This window comes from Beta vulgaris, chromosome 3 (assembly GCF_026745355.1).
Source record: "Beta vulgaris subsp. vulgaris cultivar EL10 chromosome 3, EL10.2, whole genome shotgun sequence".
NCBI classification, from domain to species: Eukaryota; Viridiplantae; Streptophyta; class Magnoliopsida; order Caryophyllales; family Amaranthaceae; genus Beta; species Beta vulgaris.
Genome location: NC_079204.1, coordinates 45,447,845 through 45,468,991, shown reverse-complemented (window position 1 = coordinate 45,468,991; position 21,147 = coordinate 45,447,845). Strand labels below are relative to the sequence as shown.

At 36.2% G+C, this 21,147-nt stretch overlaps 3 protein-coding genes across 8 annotated transcripts; 2 read left to right on the top strand and 1 right to left on the bottom strand.

The window, feature by feature from the left end:
- The first annotated feature begins 4,684 nt into the window (after positions 1-4,684).
- On the top strand, positions 4,685-5,104 carry LOC125495710 (uncharacterized). Its single transcript, XM_048640509.2, has one exon. It carries the CDS (start codon positions 4,685-4,687, stop codon positions 5,102-5,104), a length of 420 nt encoding a protein of 139 aa, XP_048496466.2.
- Positions 5,105-7,176: 2,072 nt separating this feature from the next.
- Positions 7,177-10,226, top strand: LOC104888705 (hypothetical protein). Its single transcript, XM_010673737.4, has 5 exons — positions 7,177-7,577; positions 7,655-7,883; positions 8,234-8,528; positions 9,022-9,099; positions 9,996-10,226. Exons 2-5 carry the CDS (start codon positions 7,681-7,683, stop codon positions 10,050-10,052), a joined length of 633 nt encoding a protein of 210 aa, XP_010672039.2. The 5' UTR covers positions 7,177-7,577; positions 7,655-7,680; the 3' UTR covers positions 10,053-10,226.
- A 2,279-nt stretch (positions 10,227-12,505) lies between these two features.
- LOC104888706 (hypothetical protein) lies at positions 12,506-20,924 on the bottom strand. Of its 6 annotated transcripts, none has more exons than XM_057393134.1 (13): positions 20,554-20,917; positions 20,392-20,454; positions 20,207-20,293; positions 19,845-19,943; positions 17,649-17,744; positions 17,494-17,559; positions 17,315-17,405; positions 17,011-17,078; positions 16,864-16,929; positions 16,305-16,355; positions 15,917-15,981; positions 15,447-15,582; positions 12,506-12,788 (listed from the first exon to the last, which is right to left on the bottom strand). In XM_057393134.1, the coding sequence occupies exons 1-12, from the start codon at positions 20,746-20,748 to the stop codon at positions 15,525-15,527; spliced, it is 1,005 nt and encodes a 334-aa protein (XP_057249117.1). In that variant the 5' UTR covers positions 20,749-20,917; the 3' UTR covers positions 12,506-12,788; positions 15,447-15,524. The 6 variants fall into 6 exon arrangements, with proteins under 6 accessions (XP_057249117.1, XP_057249116.1, XP_048497507.1 ...); XM_057393133.1 differs by having other exon boundaries at positions 12,506-12,737; positions 20,554-20,916; XM_048641550.2 differs by lacking the exon at positions 12,506-12,788 and having other exon boundaries at positions 15,540-15,664; positions 20,554-20,920.
- Between the last annotated feature and the right edge of the window lie 223 nt (positions 20,925-21,147).

Sequence of the window (21,147 nt, the reverse complement as noted above, 5' to 3'; positions counted from 1 at the left end):
TTTGGTCTTTAAAACCGCAACAATTGTGGAGAATGTGCTTACAGCAGATTAATATGGTAAATCAGCCTCGACTACTAGCAGGAGATGTTCAAGCTATTGCTGATGTGGCTAAGAAGAAGAATCCTCAGCACCAACTGTTATTGATGCTATATGCTGAAACAGTATACCATATATGGCAACAGCGTAATCAAGTTGTTTTTGGGAAGGATTGTATGTCATCTAGGCACAGCTTTAAGCAGATTGTTTTTAAGGTTGCGTGTAGATGTAATGATGTGATTAGGCAAATGCTTATTATATGAGCTTTAGATTGCTTTCTGAGTAGGGCTGGACATGGTTTGGTGCCTCCAAACCCTTCCTAGAAGGTGGGGGAGTCTCCAATCTTGTTTTGTAGATGCATTTGGTTGTACCTTTTTTTTGGTTATCAATAACAACTTTGAATTGCCAAAAAAAAAAAAAAAAAAAACCGCAACAATATTTCTTTATATTGCTGCGGTTTAAAACCGCAGCAATATTATTAATACCTATTGCCGCGCCCTTAATTGCTGCGCGCCCTAATCCGCAGCAATAGGGCACTTTTTAACCGCAGCAAGTAGCCTTTATTCTACTAGTGGGGAAAAGAAAAAACGTGTGGCTCAGATGGAAGGAAGAGATGGACGGCTGAAATTGCCCAAAGCCTTATGAACAGTTAATTTCACCCATTACACTATTGATTTGAATAGTGTCTAACTTTGCCACTTTTAAAAGGTTATGGATTATGGATATCCTCTTAACCATGACCAAAAAGAAAATCATCGAAACTCATTTTTCCTCTTTCCCACTTTTTTTTTTTTTGACCCCACCCAACTATTTTCTCTCTCTTACTCTTTATTTTTATTTTTTTGAAGTGTAAAAATGAAAGATATTTCATATAAAATAAGCAAAATTAGAGAAAAAAAGTAAATAGCTGAATTTTTTTTATCCAAGATATAGCAAAATGGGTCTCTATTTATAGAGCTTGAGAAAATACAGCTATATATATTTTTTTTTATTTTTTTTCACTTGGTATTTTTTAAAATAAAACCATTGAAAATTTTATAACAATTACTATATTCTAAAATCCAATCAGAATGTGACATTTGGCAGCACTCATCTCACAATCTTATTCACCATTTCACTCACCCCATACAAAATTTTCATCCCAATCAACCCATGATTTTATTTTCATTCATTATTAAGAGCATCTTTTTTAAGATCGCCCACTTGATCTTTGTTTTCAATCACCACTAAGGGTGCACCATAACTCACAATCTTAAAAAAAGATCATCCCACTCTCTTTCTAACTTTCTCTCACTAAAAAATGACATCCCACTATCTTTTCCTACTTATCTTCTTAACAATGAACCAAAAAAAAGATCATCCCAACTACTTTTACCTACTCAACTACTTTTTTACCCCACCCAACTCTTTTTTCTCTCTCATCACCCCATCACCATTGTATAATATTTTTATTATTTACTTTTTAATAATATTAAATATTCATTACTAATTGATACAAAAATTAATTTATAAATACATAATTAGCGTTTTTAGCATTAACTAAATTAAATGTACAAAAATATTGTTTATTTTTTTTAAAGTGTAAAAGTGGAAGATATTTCATATAAAATAAGCAAAATTATAGAAAATTAGTAAATAGCTAGAAAAAAAATTATCCAAAATATTACAAAATGGGTCTCTAATTGTAGATCTCTGAAAAATAGAGCCATTGGTATTCTTTTTTATATTTTTTAGCTTTGTATTTTTTAAGATATTGCATTTTAAATATTTTTAATTGTATTATTTCTCTCACCTGTCAGAATTTGACTAGTGTCAAATTCTGATGCGCGCGTCAGAAATCTGACTAAAGATAATTTTTTTTGGCTTTCCCCAAGCCAAAACGATGTGTTTTGGCTGAACTCTAGCCAAAATACATCGTTTTGGCTGGGGGAAAGCCAAAAAAAATTATTTTTTGTCAGATCAGGCAGTGGGTCCCACTCCCACGCCTGATCATCTTTTCACTCACCCCAACCCTCTTTTTTCCCCCCAATCACCCCCATTCACCTCACAATCTTATTCTCAATTGTGATTAAGAGCATTTTTTTTCATGATCATTAACTTGGTCTTATTTCTCACTTGTGAATAAGGATGCTCTTAGAGCATCTACAATGGCTTAGTTTTAGCTTGGTCTAGCAAATAGTAAAACTAGTTTTACTTGGTTTTGCTGTTGGAGAAGTTGACTCTTTGGCTTGGTTGGTCTGGAAATCTAGACCATATGAACATGGGATGGAGTGCACAAGAGGTAGCACGGTGTGACGCGTGGCGAAAGAGCTCTGAAAAAAAAAATGGTGGCCCAGCTCAAAACGCAGCGCTTTGAAGGAAAGGGAGAAAGAGAAACCGAGCATTATCATCAAAACGCTGCTTTGAAGCAGCACGCTGGCCCAAAATAATTAATGGCTGTCAGTGGCCCTGACGCGCGTCAGAGGCCCACTGAACAGCCATTAATCGCGTGACACGCGTTTGATTACACCAACATTATCTTTTGCAATCTGATTTTTTATTTTGTAACGGTTATATTATAACGTTATAATTTGTAACGTTAATAAAAAAAATCAGCTTATTATTTTTTTTAAAAAAATTACACCAACGGTTATAAAATATTTTTATCTATAAATTGAGTCCAAATTTCATATATTTTACCAAACTTCTTCCCAACTTATTTTTTTCTTATTTCTCTCTTACCTAATATTACTTATATTAAGCCAATATTATGGATTCAAATAATCCTAATTACTCCCAAACTAATCCAAACCACCCACAAAATTCCCAAAATAATTTTCAAATCGATCCAAGTGTGCTACAAAATCCGGAATTTCAAAGAATATTTATGTTTTTTCAAAGCCAATGGAATAACCAAAATTCTCAACAAGTTACACAAGAATCTCCACAAAGTTCTAATCATCTATCCCAACAACGAGTTCAACCATATTTTCCTATATCCCAACATATGTCACAACAACATGAACAACCTAACGAAAAGGACGATGTGAACGAAATCCAATCACAAGAAATTCAAAACACTCCTTCTTCAAAAAAAGTCACAACACCAAAGTTTCCATGGAGTGCAGATGAAGATCATGCACTCATTTCGGCATATCTAGAGTGCTGAGGAGATGTGTTGAAGGGAACCGACCAAAATGGTGATGGTTTTTGGGGTTCGGTATTTGAGAAGGTTGAAGAGTCACGACGACTCAATCCAACTTTACGTCAAAGGACATTAAGAGCTATTACTAGTCGTTGGAAAAAAATCAACGGAGATGTGAATGCATGGGTCGGGATATATACCGAGGCGAAAAGGAAGAAGGGGTCCGGTTGCAATGACGAAGACGTCCTGACTGAAGCCCGTGAGATTGTGGATAAAAGTCCATGGGCCCCGATTTACATTGGAGCATGCATGGAATGTTCTGAAACACTACGACAAATGGACAGATGGCACCCAAATGAGCGGCGGAAGCTCAAAACGGTCTGGTCCAGATGAAGGTGTGAGCTCAATACGTCCTGACGGCGTCAAGAAAGTCAAGAGTAGGAGAAAAGCCCCAATATCCAGTTCTACATCTCCATCTCCATCCTCTTCGGAATTTACGAGGAGGATTCGTGTGGGAGAGGACTTACTTGAGTATCAAAAGGAGCGTGATGCCTTGAGAGAATCAACGAAAGAGGAAGATAGAAAGTTCAAAATTTGGAATATATTAATGGCTATGTCTTCCCTTGATCCGGATGAGAGAGAGATGTATGAAAAACTTAAGCTACAATTTAAGGACAAATATGTTTAGTTAGTGTTCATGTTTTTAATTGTTTTAGTTTGCAATTTAGTTGTATCGTAATTTTTAATTATGAATATGTATGTGTCGTAACTTTTGATTATGAATGTATCATTATCATTATCGTTATAATTATTTATTACCATATCATCATCGTTTTCATTATTATTATTATTATTAGTAGTAGTAGTAGTAGTAGTAGTAGTAGTAGTAGTAGTACTACTACTACTACTATTACTAGTAGTACTAGTAGTTGTAGTAATTAATAGTATTAGTAGTATTATTGTTATTATTATTATTGCATTGAATTGTCTAATCATCTGATATTAAATTATGTCACAAATAGTACTGCATTGAATTGTCAACTCACCTGACTTTGAATAGTATGATGCATAGTCCGCATTGAATTGTCTACTCCTAATTGCATTGAATTGTCTGCTCTATATTGCATTGATATGTCTAATCTGTAAATGAATTATTGTTATGTACATATGATGGATTTTCCTAATAATATAGAGCATAACTTCAACAATAAAATCACAACTCTATTCACTTTTCCTCTCAATCTTATTTTCTAAAAGCACCACTTCATTCAACATATCTCCAAAATGAACTATGATTCAAGTTCTTCTAGTTCAGGTTCTGATTTTTTAATTACATGGTTCAAGATTACATAGAATGGAGTCAGTCCGTTGATGCTGAGCAACAAAATGAAGAAGAAATTGTACCCCGCACTAGAAATTTTGTGCGTAGGGAACGTGAGGAAGCTCATGAAAGATTGTTTCATGATTATTTCAGCAACGAACCTCTATACCCCGAGAATATTTTTCGTTCGTCGTAGGTTTCGTATGCATAGGCATGTTTTCCTTCGTATTGTCGAAGGTGTAACAATTCAAGATGCTAAATTCTTTGTGCAAAAACCAGATGCTACTGGAAGGATGGGTGCATCTAAACTACAAAAATGCACAGCGGCTATCAGGATGTTGGCATATGGTTCATCATCTGATGCTGTTGACGAGTACCTGAAAATTGCTTCAAGTACCGCTAGAGAGTGCCTTCTTCATTTTGTCGAAGCGGTTGTTGCTAGATTTGGAGATGAATACTTGAGGAAGGCAAATGCAAATGACATTGAGCGTCTCCTACATGAAGGCGAGCGTCGTGGCTTCCCAGGCATGATGGGAAGCATCGATTGCATGCACTGGAACTGGAAGAATTGTCCTCGGGGTGGAAAGGAATGTATCAAGGAAGAAGCAAAACAGCAACCATAATCTTAGAAGCGGTTGCTTCAAGTGACTTATGGATATGGCATGCTTTTTTTGGCACCCCGGGTTCTGCAATGATATAAACGTATTGCAGAGGTCTCCCGTCTTTGATGATGTCCTACAAGGAAGAGCCCCAGAGGTCAACTTCTCGGTGAACGGGACAACTTATAACATGGGTTACTATCTTACTGATGGCATCTACCCGAGATGGTCAACATTCATCCCCGCAATAAAGCTCCCCAAACCCCCAAACAAAGACTATTCACACAACATCAAGAAGCTGTTAGAAAAGATGTAGAGCGTGCATTTGGAGTATTGCAAGCTAGATTTGCAATCATTCGTAAACCCGCTCTCGCGTGGGATAAAGACATATTGTGGAAAATAATCATGGCATGTATCATCATGCACAATATGATTGTTGAAGATGAGCGTGATACTTATCAAAATTACCGAGATCCAAACGAATATGATCAGCTTCAAACTCAAAATAATGAGGGGTCATCTAACCAAGTCGGAGAAGACTCATTCGTTGTGCACAACGGAAGACTCGTGCGCGAAATTTAGGTGCATACATGGAGAGAAGATCTGAGATGCGAGATGCGGAAACTCACATCTCACTAAAAAATAACTTGGTCGAACACATATGGCGTAAGTTTGGGCCTAATCGTCAAGTTGATTAACTAACTTTATTTAATTAATTATGGTTTAAGTTAATTTCAAATTTCATGTATTTGTGTGTTTTAAATTATCTATCTTAGCTTTATGTATCAATCTATCATGTATTTGCATTTTAAATTATCTATGTTTATGTATCAAATTTTATGTATGCGTGTTTTAAAAGTATCTATCTTATGTAATGTGTTCGTTTTTTTTAATTTATAATGTCAAGTTAACGTAATTTAATTTAAAGTAAGCTAATTAACACATATTTACTATAATTTCAAGTTAACGCTAATTTAATTTAACGTAACTAATAGCTAATTAGCTTAACGTAATTTAATTTATCGTAATTAATTTAACGTAAGCTAATTAGCTCGTAATTAATTTAACGTAATCTAATTAGCTTTTAATTAATTTAAATCATCTATTTCATATACAAAAATTAAACATTGAATATGATGGGGTTTGGTAAAAGTAGGAGAGAGAGTATATGGTGGGGTTTGGTAAAAGTAAGAGAGAGAAATGGAAAAACCAAGTAAGACCAACCCACCCCATTGTGAGAAAAAAAAGATGAGTTGGTGGGAGTTTTAGTGGGATGTAAGGTGTAAGAAGGAGGGAAGGAGAGAGAATGACAAAACATAAAAACCAACTAAGACCAACCAACCCCATTGCTCATGCTCTTAGAGTCCAACATTCACTTTTTAGTCCAATCTTATCTTGAAGCGATAAAGAACTACATTAAGTCTACTTTACTGATGCAGTTCATTTTTTATGAGTTGATTAGTCGAACTATTCAAGTCATTCTTACTTTGGAATGACAATGAACTTGATTTAATCTAATTTCATAATCGCGACCAAAATAGAACAAACCAAACCAATGATCAGAGCATAATTCCTCCATTACCTGTATCTCTTTTCGCGATCAAAGTAGTTGACTTGTATTCCTTTTCGTAATGCTTCATTATAGTTCACTGGTTTCCTTATCTAATAATGTTTTTTACTCACATGATTTATCATACAAGTAGTTGATCAATGATTTATATACCTACTAATACAAAGTGTGGTATGGATCGCAAAAAAAAAAACACTATCCAACCCATTTTTTTGCGATTTGGATGGTTTGCGGTTTCAAAATTGTGTGTTGGTTTGTGATTTCAAACAAACCCCACCAATCCAACCCATGAATAATCATGCTCCTGCTTTACATACCTTTCCCCTCTACTTAATCCATCTCTAAATAAACAAGTCAACTAGCGAGAAACAGATGGACTTATATTATATACTACCTTCATACTCTTGCTTGTTGCCGTAGGCCTTAACTGGCTTAAGGCTATCAACTCTCTACTTTTAGGCCTTGTTAGGTAGATAGAAATTTCCCTACCCTTTTGGTTGCCATTTTACCTTCTATCAATACAGCCCAATTAAGGCCATACCTAGGCGGCCCTCCCTCCAATACTTTTGAAGCCTACTAGCCTACTAGGGTGTGGGTGAAGTCTGAAATGTGAGTTTCTCTTCAATTTCCTCCCCCCTAATCTATACTCTCTAGATAAGCTAAAACTTTCTCAAAAACCAATAAGAGAAGCAAAACAAATATGAAAGGCTCAGGAGGAATCATATGTGAGATGAACCATAAAACAATATCAAAACTACCCCAGAGAGAAACACAAACACAACACTACTAAACAAAAGTGCCAAACATAATCATTTCAGAATTTATATATAATCTCTCATCTTCAGACCAATAAAATTTCTTATTTCTCAAATGGTCTGAACATTTTTCAGCTCTAAAACTTATCTACAATCTTAGATCTTAAAAAAGGTACAATATCTCATCTTGTCTCTTCTTTCTACCTCTAATTTCAATCAATGTTTTTTGATTTTCATGACATTTTTCAGGTGAACTATAAAAACTACAAACTTACATGGATAGAGAAGAGAAGAATCAGATTAAATCAGCAGAACCCGAATTTGTATTACAGTGGGGAAAAAGACTCCGATGTGTTCGTGTAAAAAACCCAAATTTCTCTCCAAAATCAAATGGAGGAATTCGCCAGAAAATCACATCTCGCATCGTTACTGACCACGCAACTGACCCTTCTTTCTCCCCCATCAATCGCATCAACAGGTAAACTATATTCATAAAAAAAATACAGGACGATAGTAAGAAAATAGAGAACGGAGAATAGCAATACCTTCTCCGTCCTCTTTTATTTTCTCCCGTCTTCGGTGCACAACTTTAACCATTAATATCACTAATCATACATTCATAAAAATTATAAAAAGACTATATCTTAATAATACAACAAATCTAGCAAGGTCATACACGACCTTGTATTTTTTTCTTATATATTGGTGATTATTTATGGTCAAAGTTTTCGAGGGGAAAATAAAAAAATATAAGAGGGAGTATAATAATTATCGAAATTTTTTGTTATGGGATTTATGATATTGTTTTTGTTTGATTTGGATATGAAGGAGTTCAGAAGCGTCGGGAAATGTGAAGTCGCCGGAAAAAGAAGAGAGATATTACACGACGAGAGGGTCATCGGCAGGGGAGGAGAGAGAAAGTGGGAAGTCAAGTATGACAGAAGGAATAGGAATAGGAATAGGATATAATATTGGGGCACAAGAAAAAGGGAATTTGGTATGGCCAAAATTGTATGTAAGTTTGTCAAGTAAAGAAAAGGAAGAAGATTTTCTCGCCATGAAAGGGTGTAAGCTACCTCAAAGACCTAAAAAGAGGGCTAAATTGATCCAACGAAGTTTACTTGTAAGTTCCTCATGTCAATTTCTTTTTTTTAGTTTTTTTTTTTTGGAATAATTGGTTTTGTAATTATCTCTGAATTTTCAGTTTTACAATTTTGCAAGCTATTGCTAATTTTAAGAATAATAAAAAATTCGATCCCGCTAACGGACGCCCGGGAACATTAGATAAGAAATATATCGTTCAACTTAGTCACTCATATCTATACAAAATAATAGAATAATATATAATTTCAATAAAATTTATGTGTAATATTGTGTTATTGTTGTGATTTTTTTTATTGTCCAAAAGGAAAAGGAGTAAAATTTATTGGGTTTTTGATTTGGTTGCGTAATCTGATTTGGTGATGTTTGGTATTGTGTGGTTGAGGATTGTCTTTTTGTCTTTTTATTAATTATTATTTTTTTGGTGAAATTTTTATTCATTTATTAATTTAATTTGTTTATGTTTTTTGGTTGAATGGTTGGTTTTGATTATAAGTTGGGTTTTGGAATGGCAGTTGGTGAGTCCAGGAGCATGGTTGTCTGATATGTGCCAGGAAAGATATGAAGTCAGAGAAAAAAAAACTCCCAAGAAGGTAAATTTACAATCTTTTCTTTCTTTTTTTTTTCGGTTTTTTTCTCTTAGGGTTACATAGAGAAAGCCATTGCTATGTTGTGTTCTTACTCATACTGGGGGCATGTAATGATGCATAAACACAACAAATAATGTATCTATGAATTTGCAAATCTATGTTAGAACTTAGAAACGCGGCTTCTTTGGCAATATTAGGGTTTGCGAATGGAAGGTGTAATAGATCTAATGATTTTGAAGCGTACGTTTTTTTCTATTTAAATGTTGGTTTAATATCTTATTTTCTACAATTCACTAATGAGATAGAGTCAAACTTGTAATCATGATTGATTTAAGGTTTATATTTGAAAGTTGTGTTTGGAGGATCTTGGGGATGATATAAGGAAATTTTGAGATTTGGCGACTAATTAAGTGTTTTTTTCCTTGAAATGGACAAAAACTAGGTTATAATTCTGAAATCATAATAGGGTCAATCTAAAACTTATATGTTTTGATAAGGAAAAAGCCATTGTAGAAAGGAAAAAGCAATTGTGGAAAGGGAAAATCGATAGAAGTAGATGAAAAATGACTCTAAAGAGTTATGATTCGTGAAATCAACCGTCATATTAGCTTTTCTATAACTTAACGTAGTCTGAAGTGGAGTGGGAAAGAATAGGTATTTTGGATATCTTTGGGGACTATAGAGGTCATGTTATGCAATCCAAAGAGTATTTTTGGGATATTTAGGGTTGAATGAAGTGTCTTATAGTCATGAATGAACTTGGACCCTCTTTACTCGGTTGGGCATAAACTTGGAGTTGTTTGAAACCACATTGTTCGATTCCTTCTCATTTTATATTTGTATGGTTGTTTGATATGTTTTCTTAATGTTTATCTATTGGTTGCTTTGTGATAAAACAGAGACCAAGAGGATTGAAAGCTATGGGAACAGGGCCAGCAGACAGCGACTCAGAGTGACTCGAGCTCGATCTCTCTCGTGGGCAGTTTTTGTCTTTTGCCAATTCTTCATTTAGGATTTCCTAGATCTTATTTTGCTTCTACCAAAAATGTAATTTTTGTGAGGTGAATCAATGATCATTCTTCCCTTAAGCTGCATGCATATTGTATATATCAAAGAGTTATTTGTCTCAATCTTAGTTAGCTAATTTTTAGTACATAAAGCCTAAAGGCTGCATTCAGCAATTCTCTTTTTAACTTCCTTATTTCTACAAGCAAAGCATAGAATAAGGATTCGAACTTTGCCATATGTTATTGTTAAGGATCTAAATTATCGAAAGTTATTATTAAGGACACCAAAAAGTAACAGAAGTTACTTTTTTACTAACATTATTAATTTAGGTGTTAGATACGGTAAAAATAGAGGCAATACACAAAGCAGTAAAAGACAAATGGTAGGAGAGAGATTAGTCCATTAAACAATCTAATTATCGATCTTCTTATCCTCTTCCTCACTCTTTTCACTTCTTCCCAAAATCTGCATGAAATTCGTTAAACAAGGTCAAAATTTTCTGATTTTAATGGTAGGAGCCGTTTACAAAGAGGATCTTCAATGTTATCTTCTCTCTGTTGTGTAAAGATATTTTAAAGTTTTGTACTTATCTTAGTTATGTTTGTTGGAACCATGTTAAAAGGGACGGGAATGTTGTTGCTCACTTGTTAGAGAAGACCTCATCGCTAGAGTTGGGTAAAGGGGTCTGGCTAGTGAGTGCCCCTAAGTTTGTTGTTGATGTAGCTTGTGACGCTTGTGATAATTTTATGCAATAAACTCTCTATTTTTTTTTATAAAAAAAAGCCGTAGCTATTGATTACGAGAGGAAAAATAAAAGAGAGAGCAAATAAGTAGAACATAGGTAATTAGGTATAGGCGTATAAAAAATCACTAGTTGTCAGTTTCCAGAGGGTGTTCTGACAACTTTTGACCGTTTGGATTAGCGACTTAACTATTAACTGTTTATCAATATATTGGAAAAATTAACACCAGTCGCAACTTTGGCTCATCTTCTATAAATAGTTCATACTATTGAAAATCTATAAACAACCCAAATTGTACACACAATCATCCATAAAAAGACCAATAGCATGTTTTCTAGTTGTAGCAAGTAAACTAGATGTCACATGACACTTTAAAGAACTTCTTTATTTCCCTCTTATATTTGACGTAGTTTTTTTTGTTCTTTCTCCCCCCCCCCCTTTTTTTTGGTTCCCTTTATTGATAGTTTTTCCCTCCTTTTTCTATTTTCTCTCATCTAACAACCTCCCTCTTCTCTTCTGAACCCATTCCACAACCGTTGCAACTCACTCTCTCCTCCCTACACCCACCATCACCGTCCTCATCTTCGCTCTACTCCCTCCATCCATTAACAACCACCTCAAACTTCTACCACAACCTTTATCACCGCAACCCCAACACAAAACCCCACAATCGAAACCCCAGTTCCCCACAACCCCTGAAAGCCCACAAACCGACCACAAGTTCCGAAACCCCACAACCCACCAAAACCTTCTAAAACCCCACCCACTTCAACCACCTTACGATTCAATGGTGGTTGTTAGTGGAAGAATATGAGAGAGAAGATAATGAAGATGATGAGTTTTCAGTTTGAGAGAAGATGATAGGTTTCCAGTTTGAGAGAAGATGATTGATTCCCCGTGAGAGAGAAGATGAAGATGATGGTGGTAGAAGTTAGAGGGAGTAAATGAGAGAGCAAACGGATGGTTAATTGACGGTGATTAGAGGTGATGTTGCGCCGATGATGAGTGGTTATTGGTGGATGGAGGGAGGAGATAGAATATGAGGGTTTGATGATGGTTAAGAGATGATGGAGAGAAAAATAAGGATAACGATGGTAGGTGTTGAGTGGGGTTGAAGAGCAAAGAGAAAGAAAAGAGGATTAAGAAAATTAAAAAGGGAAATCAAAATGAACTTTTTTAAATAAAAAATGAAATCAGAAAGAAAATATAAATTAAAAGTTCAAGTTTTACCTGCTTTTACAGGTTATCGGATAAACTGGTCCATTAATGGTAGATTGAGTTGAAAGTTTGAACTAACCATGAATTTTCAATAGTATAGTCTATTTATGGAAGATGACCAAAAGATTGGACCATTGCTATTAAATTTTCCTAATACATTTGATAATATCAGCTTAGTGTAATATTATTAGCTATTTAATACAAAACGAAAGCAAAAAGGAGAAGCCAATCCAAAAAGTTGGAAAAATTAGCTCTTATAATTGATTGTTTGAGCACGTAAAAAAACTACAAACTAATAAAAGAGCCATCCAATAACCATTACCAAACACCTCCAAACTTTGACTAAAACAAAAAGAAACTAAAGACAACTCTCCTGCCCCCTCTTTTGAATTTTTTTGACTATTGTAACCAAATTAAAGGCATAAAGTAGTTATAAGCCATAAACAAAAGAAAGAAGATAGATATTATTTCCCTTTCATGGTATGGCTTCATCGAGAAGTTGAGTATATATTAATATAGTTTCAATTCTAAATTTTGCACAAAGACCACACATAATTTACAAGAATTTGATGCGAGAATCGTAAAGTTACAGTCATTTATCTCCCTCTGCTGTGCAAATAAATCTGCGGCATGTTCTTCATCTCCCTTCTATGACTACTCTGCCGTGTACACCTACATAACACGACGCCGTTTGAGTTACTAAAACCAGCATGAAATTGACACCTGAAATTTCAGCTACCAGTGGGAGATGAGACATGTGTTTTGACCACAGTTTAACAAACTTTCATGGAAACAAAAATGGAAACTTCACCTTCCATGATCAATTCGATTCTTGAACTGTTCGCTACTTTCCAAAATAAAAAATGCAGAGTAAATAATTTTGTTATACATAAGACCAGTTCTGCTTTTTCTTTCAGAGACAACAAAGTAAGATATACTTACAACCCTGAGACCTGAAGCATGCTGCAGCCTTCTTTTATTAGGCAGTAAAGCACAATTGGAAGAGAGGGAGGGGGAGCTTAAGCGCGACAAAATCACTAACTGGAAGTGTCCACCAACACACCGAAGAAATGTCTAATGGTATCAAGGTAGTACTATCAGAAGGTTTTGGAGCACTTGGAGGAATTATTACAAAAAGGGTAATATCAGACCAAGTGTATCACCATGAGGAGCACTTGTAATAGTTGTCTAGAAGAAAGATGGGTCAATGAGATTGTGTATTGATTATCATGAAATCAGCAAGATTACCGTCAGAATTAGATATCAGTTGCCAAGAATTCTAGACTTATTAGACCAACTAAAGGGAGAAAGCGTGATTACCAAAGATAGACTTAAGGCTGGGATATTAGCGGACAAAGATATTCCCAAAACAACATTCAAGTAAAGTATCTTAGTAACAGTTCGGTAATTCCCTATTTAAGTCTTGCGTCTTCTAAGGCCTTAATTTGGATAGACAAAATACCGGGGTGTTACAGTTAAAGATTCACTTAGGGAAATCTTACAGTAGACCAGAAAAGGAAAAGGCCAAACCTTAGGGCAAGATCCCTAGTGGTGTTGATGACAACTGACATACACCATGAAGCTGTAGCTTTGTGCTACACTATTATAGTAACAGATCACTGAAAAATCAACGAACTCTAGCCTCTAAAACTGAAACCGGCCAGCTTAGCAAGCCATTGGCTCCTTTCAGTAGAACATTGGTTTGTTTTCAGTTTGACCAGAGCCCAAGACCAAGCCAATTCCATTGCTTATTTGAAGCATTTTAATTAATTCATTACATATTATGTGATAACAAAAGATATTCGATCTGTGGGAGTGGTCTTGAAACTCAATCTCACTCGATCATTGAGTGTGTTTACAGTAGGCAATGTAAGCAAGCAATTAAGCAGTGGCTAAAACATCAGAAACCACCAGGATTAATATTAACCTGCTGATGAGTTGACTTTCCAGTAGACAAAAAAGGGTCCTGCTTCAGGAAAAAACTCTCTTTTGCTGGTGTAGCTGTTACTTCACATCAGATGTGGAGAACTCAAAATGGTGCCCTCTGGAAAGTATAGGTTGTAAAGGCACACAATTAACGAGATTGATTACAATGTCAAGACTCAATAGTAGGATAAGCTCGATAGGATAGAAAGTTGGCAGTATAGATAGAAACTGGTTCATGCTCTTGTGATTAGTTTTTGTTATGTTTATTTAGTTGTATTAGGCCTGTTTCAGGTTTGCTTTCTATGAATATGGTTTTGGTGAGGTTAGGGAGTCCTTCCTAGAAAGCTTCTCCATAATAGATGTGATTTTAACAAAAAAAAAATAAAAATGAAATGGACGAAGCCTGAGCTAGGCTTGCCGACCTAGCATAGCTTATGTGAACAAACTGAACCCTGAGTTCAAGCTCAAAAGTACACATCCTTTAACCCCAGATTGGACCATACCGAGCCGATTCGACCCAGAAAGCTTGGGCTCAGCTTTGCACAAAGTTCCAAACCCAACTTGGCACATTGGGATTTGAAGCGCTTGCATACAAGAAGTTGGCTAACAGGCTTTACAATTCCTCTAGATGCAATTTGGGGGGGGGGGGGGGTTAATACTAGGGGGATGGGGCCTTAAAGAGTCCAGTTTAGGTTCTCAAGGGCTACACCAAATTATGTGGTCCAAGCACCATATGGCTTTTCTTATAACATTCGAGCGAAAAAAAATCCATTGCTGAGAAGCTTTTTTTCTGTGTGTGTGTGTGTGTGTGTGTGTGTGTGTGTATGTGTGTATGTGCGCACCTATCTCAATATTGACCCGGCCGACAATAAAGCCTAATACACCCCAACCCCAGCCCAAACTAAGAATCGTTCAAGCTAGACGCAGGTGGATTTCAGCTAAATATAACAGTAGCAGAAAGTAAATATAATTACACAAGCAATGGTGCATAACTGCATATGATTGATTATGCCACTAGAAGGACGAAAGGTTAATTCGTAAGGAACAGACCTCGTTAAAACAAAATCAGGGTCAGATATCATCTGATTATGCATATGTTTATAATGAACTGACATTTTGGGGCCGATTAAAGATGAAGATTAAAGACTAAAACTGATATTTGATTGATAATATGGAAATTTACAGCAAAATAAAGATAGTAACAAGCTTTCGAGAGGCTTGTTTCTATCCCAAAACTAAGCCACTAAACTTTCCAATATTTTCAGCATAGTTCTCTTTCCCTATTCTCCTCCAGTTATATCAGATTTGTTTACTCTCTCATCTAACCAATTAGCTGCCTTCCTCCCCAAGCTAAACATAACAACGAATCTAATTACTAAAAATAGCCATCTATTACAGCATACGATTGATTATGCCACTAGAAGAATAAAAAAGGTTAATTGGTAAGGAACAGACCTTGTGAGAGCAAAATCCGGGTCAGATCCCATTCGCATATTGTATCACCACATACTTTTTACTGTAGAGGCACAAGTTTCACTTTCCCATCGACCTTGCCGCTTGAAGCATTTCAACAATGAGTGTCTTCACATCCCTGACCAAAATTGAAGGGAGATAAGTTTCTGCCTGGTTCAATGACTTGGTCAATTCTTTACAGATGAGGAGATTTCCAAGCACTTGCATGAACAAATGTTTGCAGATTTGGCAAAAATTACTTTCAGTATCTTGAATACTTTCAACTAGCAGATAAACAAAGATTCTAAGTTATCACCCCTTCCTTTTCTGGACCTCAGTCCTTCTTGGTAATCTAAAATAAATGTGTAGTGGTAGTCCTTTAAAATAATTTTAGAAGTCCAATAACATGCAATTTAGAACCTACACCCCTTACTTGGAAGAGGAAGGCATTTACAGATCATTCAGGGACTTACTTTCTATCAGCTGCTGGTCTGGGAAAAGGAATTCGAAGCTTGTAAGTTTTCCCCATATAGCTTGCCTGAAACAACAGAAAATATAAATGTCAAGTAGCTTCTCTTTCACTGCGTCAAGCCGTCAACTACAAATTGGATATTTGACAAGCACCAGAAAGCTAGAATCCCTTTTAGAGCCCTTCATGGTTTAACACAAGTTCAGCTCAATGCCTCGATATACCTAATTGAGCACTAATACTGAAGAAGTTCCATTGAAAATGAAACCTTATACTAAATAAATGCAATTGACATGCCACACCTTAGACCCTACCTGTTATAATAATAGCTTCCCTGCAAGAAGCCACCTTAACAGAAAAGCAAACAGCAATCAAGCAAAACATTGGATTACCTTGACGTTAAAACCTAGATGGTCCATGTCCACTATATAAGCAGATTCCACCTGCATATACATACAAATCCAGCTGTTAGCAGGTTCATAAGAATTCCTTCACATTCACCAATCCATCTACTGCAGCAATGGCCAATTGGTAACTCAGTCTTCTCTTCATCCCTATTGCCTCTTTTTCATCGCACTGTGATGCAGATCAAGAAAATAATTCTTTGCATGTCAGAGAATAATTTGTTCAGCAGGGCATTTTGTAACTAAATTGCTATCACACACATGCATGGAAAAAGTGAAACTAAACAATGACAGTTTCCATTTTCCAAATCCAACTGCTTAAACACTTGTTTTCATATGAGAACACACACGTACTAGTATTACCCTCTAGTAAAGCAGAGACTTCCAAGGCATATGCACCAGGAAGCCCTATAAGAAACCTACATCACCAGGGATGACCCATATTAGCTCTCTCTCTCTTTCTCTCTCTCTCTCTCTCTCTCCCCCCCCCCCCTCCCTCTCTCTATCTCTGAGTGTGTATTAGAATGACAAAAGTGTATTAGATTACCATAACACTAGTCGAGTGCTGCACAATTAGCTTTGTGTCCTCTGCATGATCCTTGTTCATATGGGACTGACAAGAAAAGGCATTGTCAAATAAATATTCATAGCCTCATGACAATAACTATTAACGGCCACCTTGTCAGGGAAATACCGCTACTGGCTTAGAGAACTGGGATATCGGATCTACTATTGCTGCAGTGTATTCTTCTCTGCTGAACTCTGGCAAGGAAATGACATCAATTTGTAAATTACATTAGAGCCATCTAAAAGTAATCTAACAAAGACCAAAAGTACTACAGAATACAAGCCAGGACAAAACTTTGACACACCACCAAAAGCAGCTAAAAAGGCAATATAATTGCCACGATTTGCATATATTTGCATAGTTTGTATATCAGTATACTGGCTGCTCAAAAATGATAGACTAGATTGTCAAAATGGCAAGTTAAACAAACCTCCTGATCCCAATAAGGCAGTTGCCACGCCAGATACATATCGAACTACTTTTAGTTTGATCTTCAAAAATTGGAAGTCACCAAAATCAACCTTCACATCCAAAAGTTCAGATTTTTAGTAACATTAATCAACGATTAAGCAATGTATCCATTACAACCAAAAAGTGTATTAGTCATACCCAAAAAGCGGTAGGATGTTTAGCCAAATAAGCAGTACGAACAGCTTCTCTTTCCTCTTCCGTAACCTGCAGTAAAATTCATCGCCATGAGTAAATTCAGAAAGTAGGCCCTGTAAGATTACATTGAAAAAATGAAACACAAAAGAGAAGCTTACAGCAACAGCATCTCCATGCAGAGTTATTACTAAATCAGTCCTGTCATCTGGATCTTTTGCCACAAGTAATGAGCATTGTGAATTGGCCAGTAGGTCCTTGAAACACAGAAGTGAGATTTTGATAGGACAACAAAGATACCAGAATAGAGGATTATGTTTGATAGAGAGACAAATATTAAGAGCCAGCTTTTCATGAAGCAAACATTGAATAAATAAAATAGGCCAATCACAGCAATGAGTTTTAGAGATAATATTATCCATCAAAAGCAATTTTGGGTAACTGGCTTCTGAGATCCAAAAGATCCTGAAGTTCTGCAAGGATACCAGGAAACTTTTATTCAAGCCTCCACAAAATAAACACTTAATGCGTCAGCTTAGCAAGGCTTAACAGCAGCAACTGGAAACTCAGAATCCTAAATATAATGGAAGACCACAGAAATTAATCCTTCATGGTCACAAATTCACAATTCCCTCCACATTCCCAAACAGAGTTATGGCTGGCTACTGGTGTTGGCAACTCGGAACAAGCCAAATCGTCTGTTTATCAAAACCTTCAGTTTGTTAATTGAACCTAGCAAGAGGGATTATAAAACAATGTCCTTCACGTTCTGCTCTTTGCTATTTTACTAAGCTTGGCGTAAAAACACTCAGCAGTTAGGGATTTGAGTCAGAAGTTCTTCTTAAACATTTGGGTCAGAGACCCATTAATCCAGATTCCACTAACTTAAGCCGATTTGAGGGAAAATCACAATAAAATGCACAGTAAGATGAACACTAGCCGAGTGCTAGAAGTAATCACAATAAAATGCACAGTAAGATAGTCAACACTTTAGCCGGGTGCTAGAAGTTCATCCCTTTCAACTTTCAAGCTCATCATACTAGTGCATCTACAATTCCAAGTAGGAGGGAAGTAACAGTATCGACGACAGCATCGACGACCAGTGGAAATAATCTACTATAGCTGTTAGAGAAATGTACGTCATATGTGCGCACATATGAGTTATTCAGATCGAAGGGGAGGATAAATAAAAACTACCTCAGAAGTTGAGGAGTTAGGCCCTGTTCTTTTGGATTGAGAGAAAACTGAACTGAAAATGAAATTAACTGAACTAAACTGAGAAAAATTGAATTGCAGAGAGAAATGAACTGAACCGAAATGAAATTAACTGTATTGAACTGAAAATAAGTCCAAAAGAACAGTGCCTTACTCCTCCCATTTCCTCCCATTGGGGACTTTGTGGGTGATGCTCGCTTTGGCTTGTTAGTTGTCCAATCCTCCTTTATGGGTGAACCACACTACCTTTACAAATATCAAAGCCAAGGTGGGCGGTGGCTAGTTGAAGACTTTGGGCCTTTCTGCGCAACTCACATGTGACGGAGAACGTTGAGAATTGAACCTCATATGTGTCACATTGGAGAGTAGGAGATATGACAACCAACTCATAAGCTTAAGGACTTATTTCTCCAATTGCCAATTGTTTTTGGAATGTATCTTACATGTATAGTTAGACTTGTACAAGTCCAACTCTCCTCACTTTCAAGCAGCCACTACATAACTGGAAAGTTAATAATCGCAGCATATAACAGTGGCTCTTGGAAGAAAACATTCTGGTTGGTCACATACTCACGTCATCAAAGCCCTTCTCATTTCTTGACTGTTAATTGGCAGACTTCCACTAAAGGTTCGTTCTTTTCACCGAAAAATAGGATAACATAAGTTTCAATAAGTCCAAATAAGTTCAGAAAAATTCTGGTGAACAGAACACGCCCTAAATGGCAAATGAATAAACCTTACAGGATCAGAATGCATGGTGCTATGTTTTCTAGGACGCAAGTTGGCATAGAACCTATCATATACTATGGATAAATAGCTAGTATGTCCTTAAGAGAGTTTCGCTAGGTGGAAAGCATTATTTACTGTCTCTCATGCGAGCAGACTTGCTGAACTTTCAGACGTTTAGATAAATGTCTGCCTGATTCACATCCGCTTGAAAGCAGCTACAGATTAAATCTCTTTTGAAATAAATTTCAGTGAAATATAAGAAACATTGTATGTTCTACAGTTTTAAATTTTAATGCAGGAGTATGTCAGATTTCACCACAGTATCAGGCATCTATCTTACTACTGAGGCCAAAGAAATGAATGCAATTCGAGGCGCCCATAGTCAAACACCAATATCGCTATATAACACAAACCTGTGTATGAACAGCCAGGCTGCTGACAGCCAAGATCGGAGTTCCATCCACATCGCAAGCAAAATCTACCATTGATCCTGAAGGATAACCATCATATTTCTGCATGTTACAAAAGATATTGAAACTTTAAGCACAATCCTCAAATGACTAAAGAACGACGATTGAACACGAATTCAAATTCAATGACAAACATGAAAATTGAATTAGTTCAACACAGTCCACGTCAATACGAAGCAGATAAAATCATTAAACTCATACAACAATTCAACAAAATATACACGATCACTAATTTCAATAGCAATAATGATTAATCAAGTAATTAATGAAGTTAATGAAATAAAATAAGAATGTACTAAAAAAACCTTAGAGAAAGTAGAAAGCATGCCACGAGTACTATTAGCAACAACAGTCCGAATTTCTTCAACTGGTGGAAGCCGAACTGCCTTTTCCTGCAATAATCAAATAAATCACAGAAATTCAATCGAGAAATTTCGTTAAAAATATCAAAAAAGTTGAATTGAATTTTACGAACATTTCAATCAGAGACCTGGTGAGATTGAATTTTTTGAAAGATTTCAACGTCATCGACTGCATTTACAGCTGCTACAACCTGAAACATCATCAAATACGAACAAAAATTCAGTTTTCAAAATCAAAAATCAAAAACTTGAAATTGCGAAAGAAGAAAAAGGAAGAAGAAAAGGATGACCTGAGAAGAAGGTTTGGAAGGGGAAGCCATGGAAGAGAAGGAGAGAGAGTGACGAGGAGAGAGAAAAGAAGTGGAAATTGGAGTGGTGGAGAGAGAAGAGAAGATGAATTTGGGGAAGGAAGAGGTTGAATTGAAGCGAGAATTTGGGAGAATTGCGCATCGTAAAGTAGGTGGTAGCACCGTCATGTTGCTCATTTTTGCTGCTTTTCGTTTCCTCTTTTTCTTTTTTTTTTTCCGACAATGGATGAAGACTATTTCAGTACTCTGTGACTTCGTGAGAGTCTGAGAGTCTGAGAGGTTGAGGCGTGGTGCAGCCAGCCGTGTAGCTAGTGAATGGTGAATGGTGAATGGTGAATGGTGAATGGTGAACTACGTCACAACTCACGACACTCTCTCTATTACCCCCTCCTATCTAAACGGGTTTTGCTAAACAACGCCCTAAAATTTTCTACTAACGCCCTAAATACGGTATTTTTATACCGTATTTATACTCTTACATTTCTTTTCTCTCCTCTTCCCTTTTACTCACTTGGATAAATTCAGAGATTTGAAGTTTCTCTTTGTTATTCTGTGGTAGGCCTAGCTATCTTTGTT

Bases quoted from the DNA above. Each gene is read 5' to 3' on its own strand.
- LOC125495710 (XM_048640509.2), top strand. From the start codon at position 4,685: ATGCATAGGCATGTTTTCCTTCGTATTGTCGAAGGTGTAACAATTCAA.
- LOC104888705 (XM_010673737.4), top strand. From the start codon at position 7,681: ATGGATAGAGAAGAGAAGAATCAGATTAAATCAGCAGAACCCGAATTT. The intron at 7,884-8,233 runs GTAAACTATATT...TTGGATATGAAG, and splicing joins CCCATCAATCGCATCAACAG to GAGTTCAGAAGCGTCGGGAA. The intron at 9,100-9,995 runs GTAAATTTACAA...GTGATAAAACAG, and splicing joins AAAAAAAAACTCCCAAGAAG to AGACCAAGAGGATTGAAAGC.
- LOC104888706 (XM_057393134.1), bottom strand. From the start codon at position 20,748: ATGAGCAACATGACGGTGCTACCACCTACTTTACGATGCGCAATTCTC. The intron at 17,406-17,493 runs GTATGACTAATA...TTGGATGTGAAG, and splicing joins AACATCCTACCGCTTTTTGG to GTTGATTTTGGTGACTTCCA. The intron at 15,982-16,304 runs GTAATCCAATGT...CTGTTGTTTCAG, and splicing joins ATCTAGGTTTTAACGTCAAG to GCAAGCTATATGGGGAAAAC.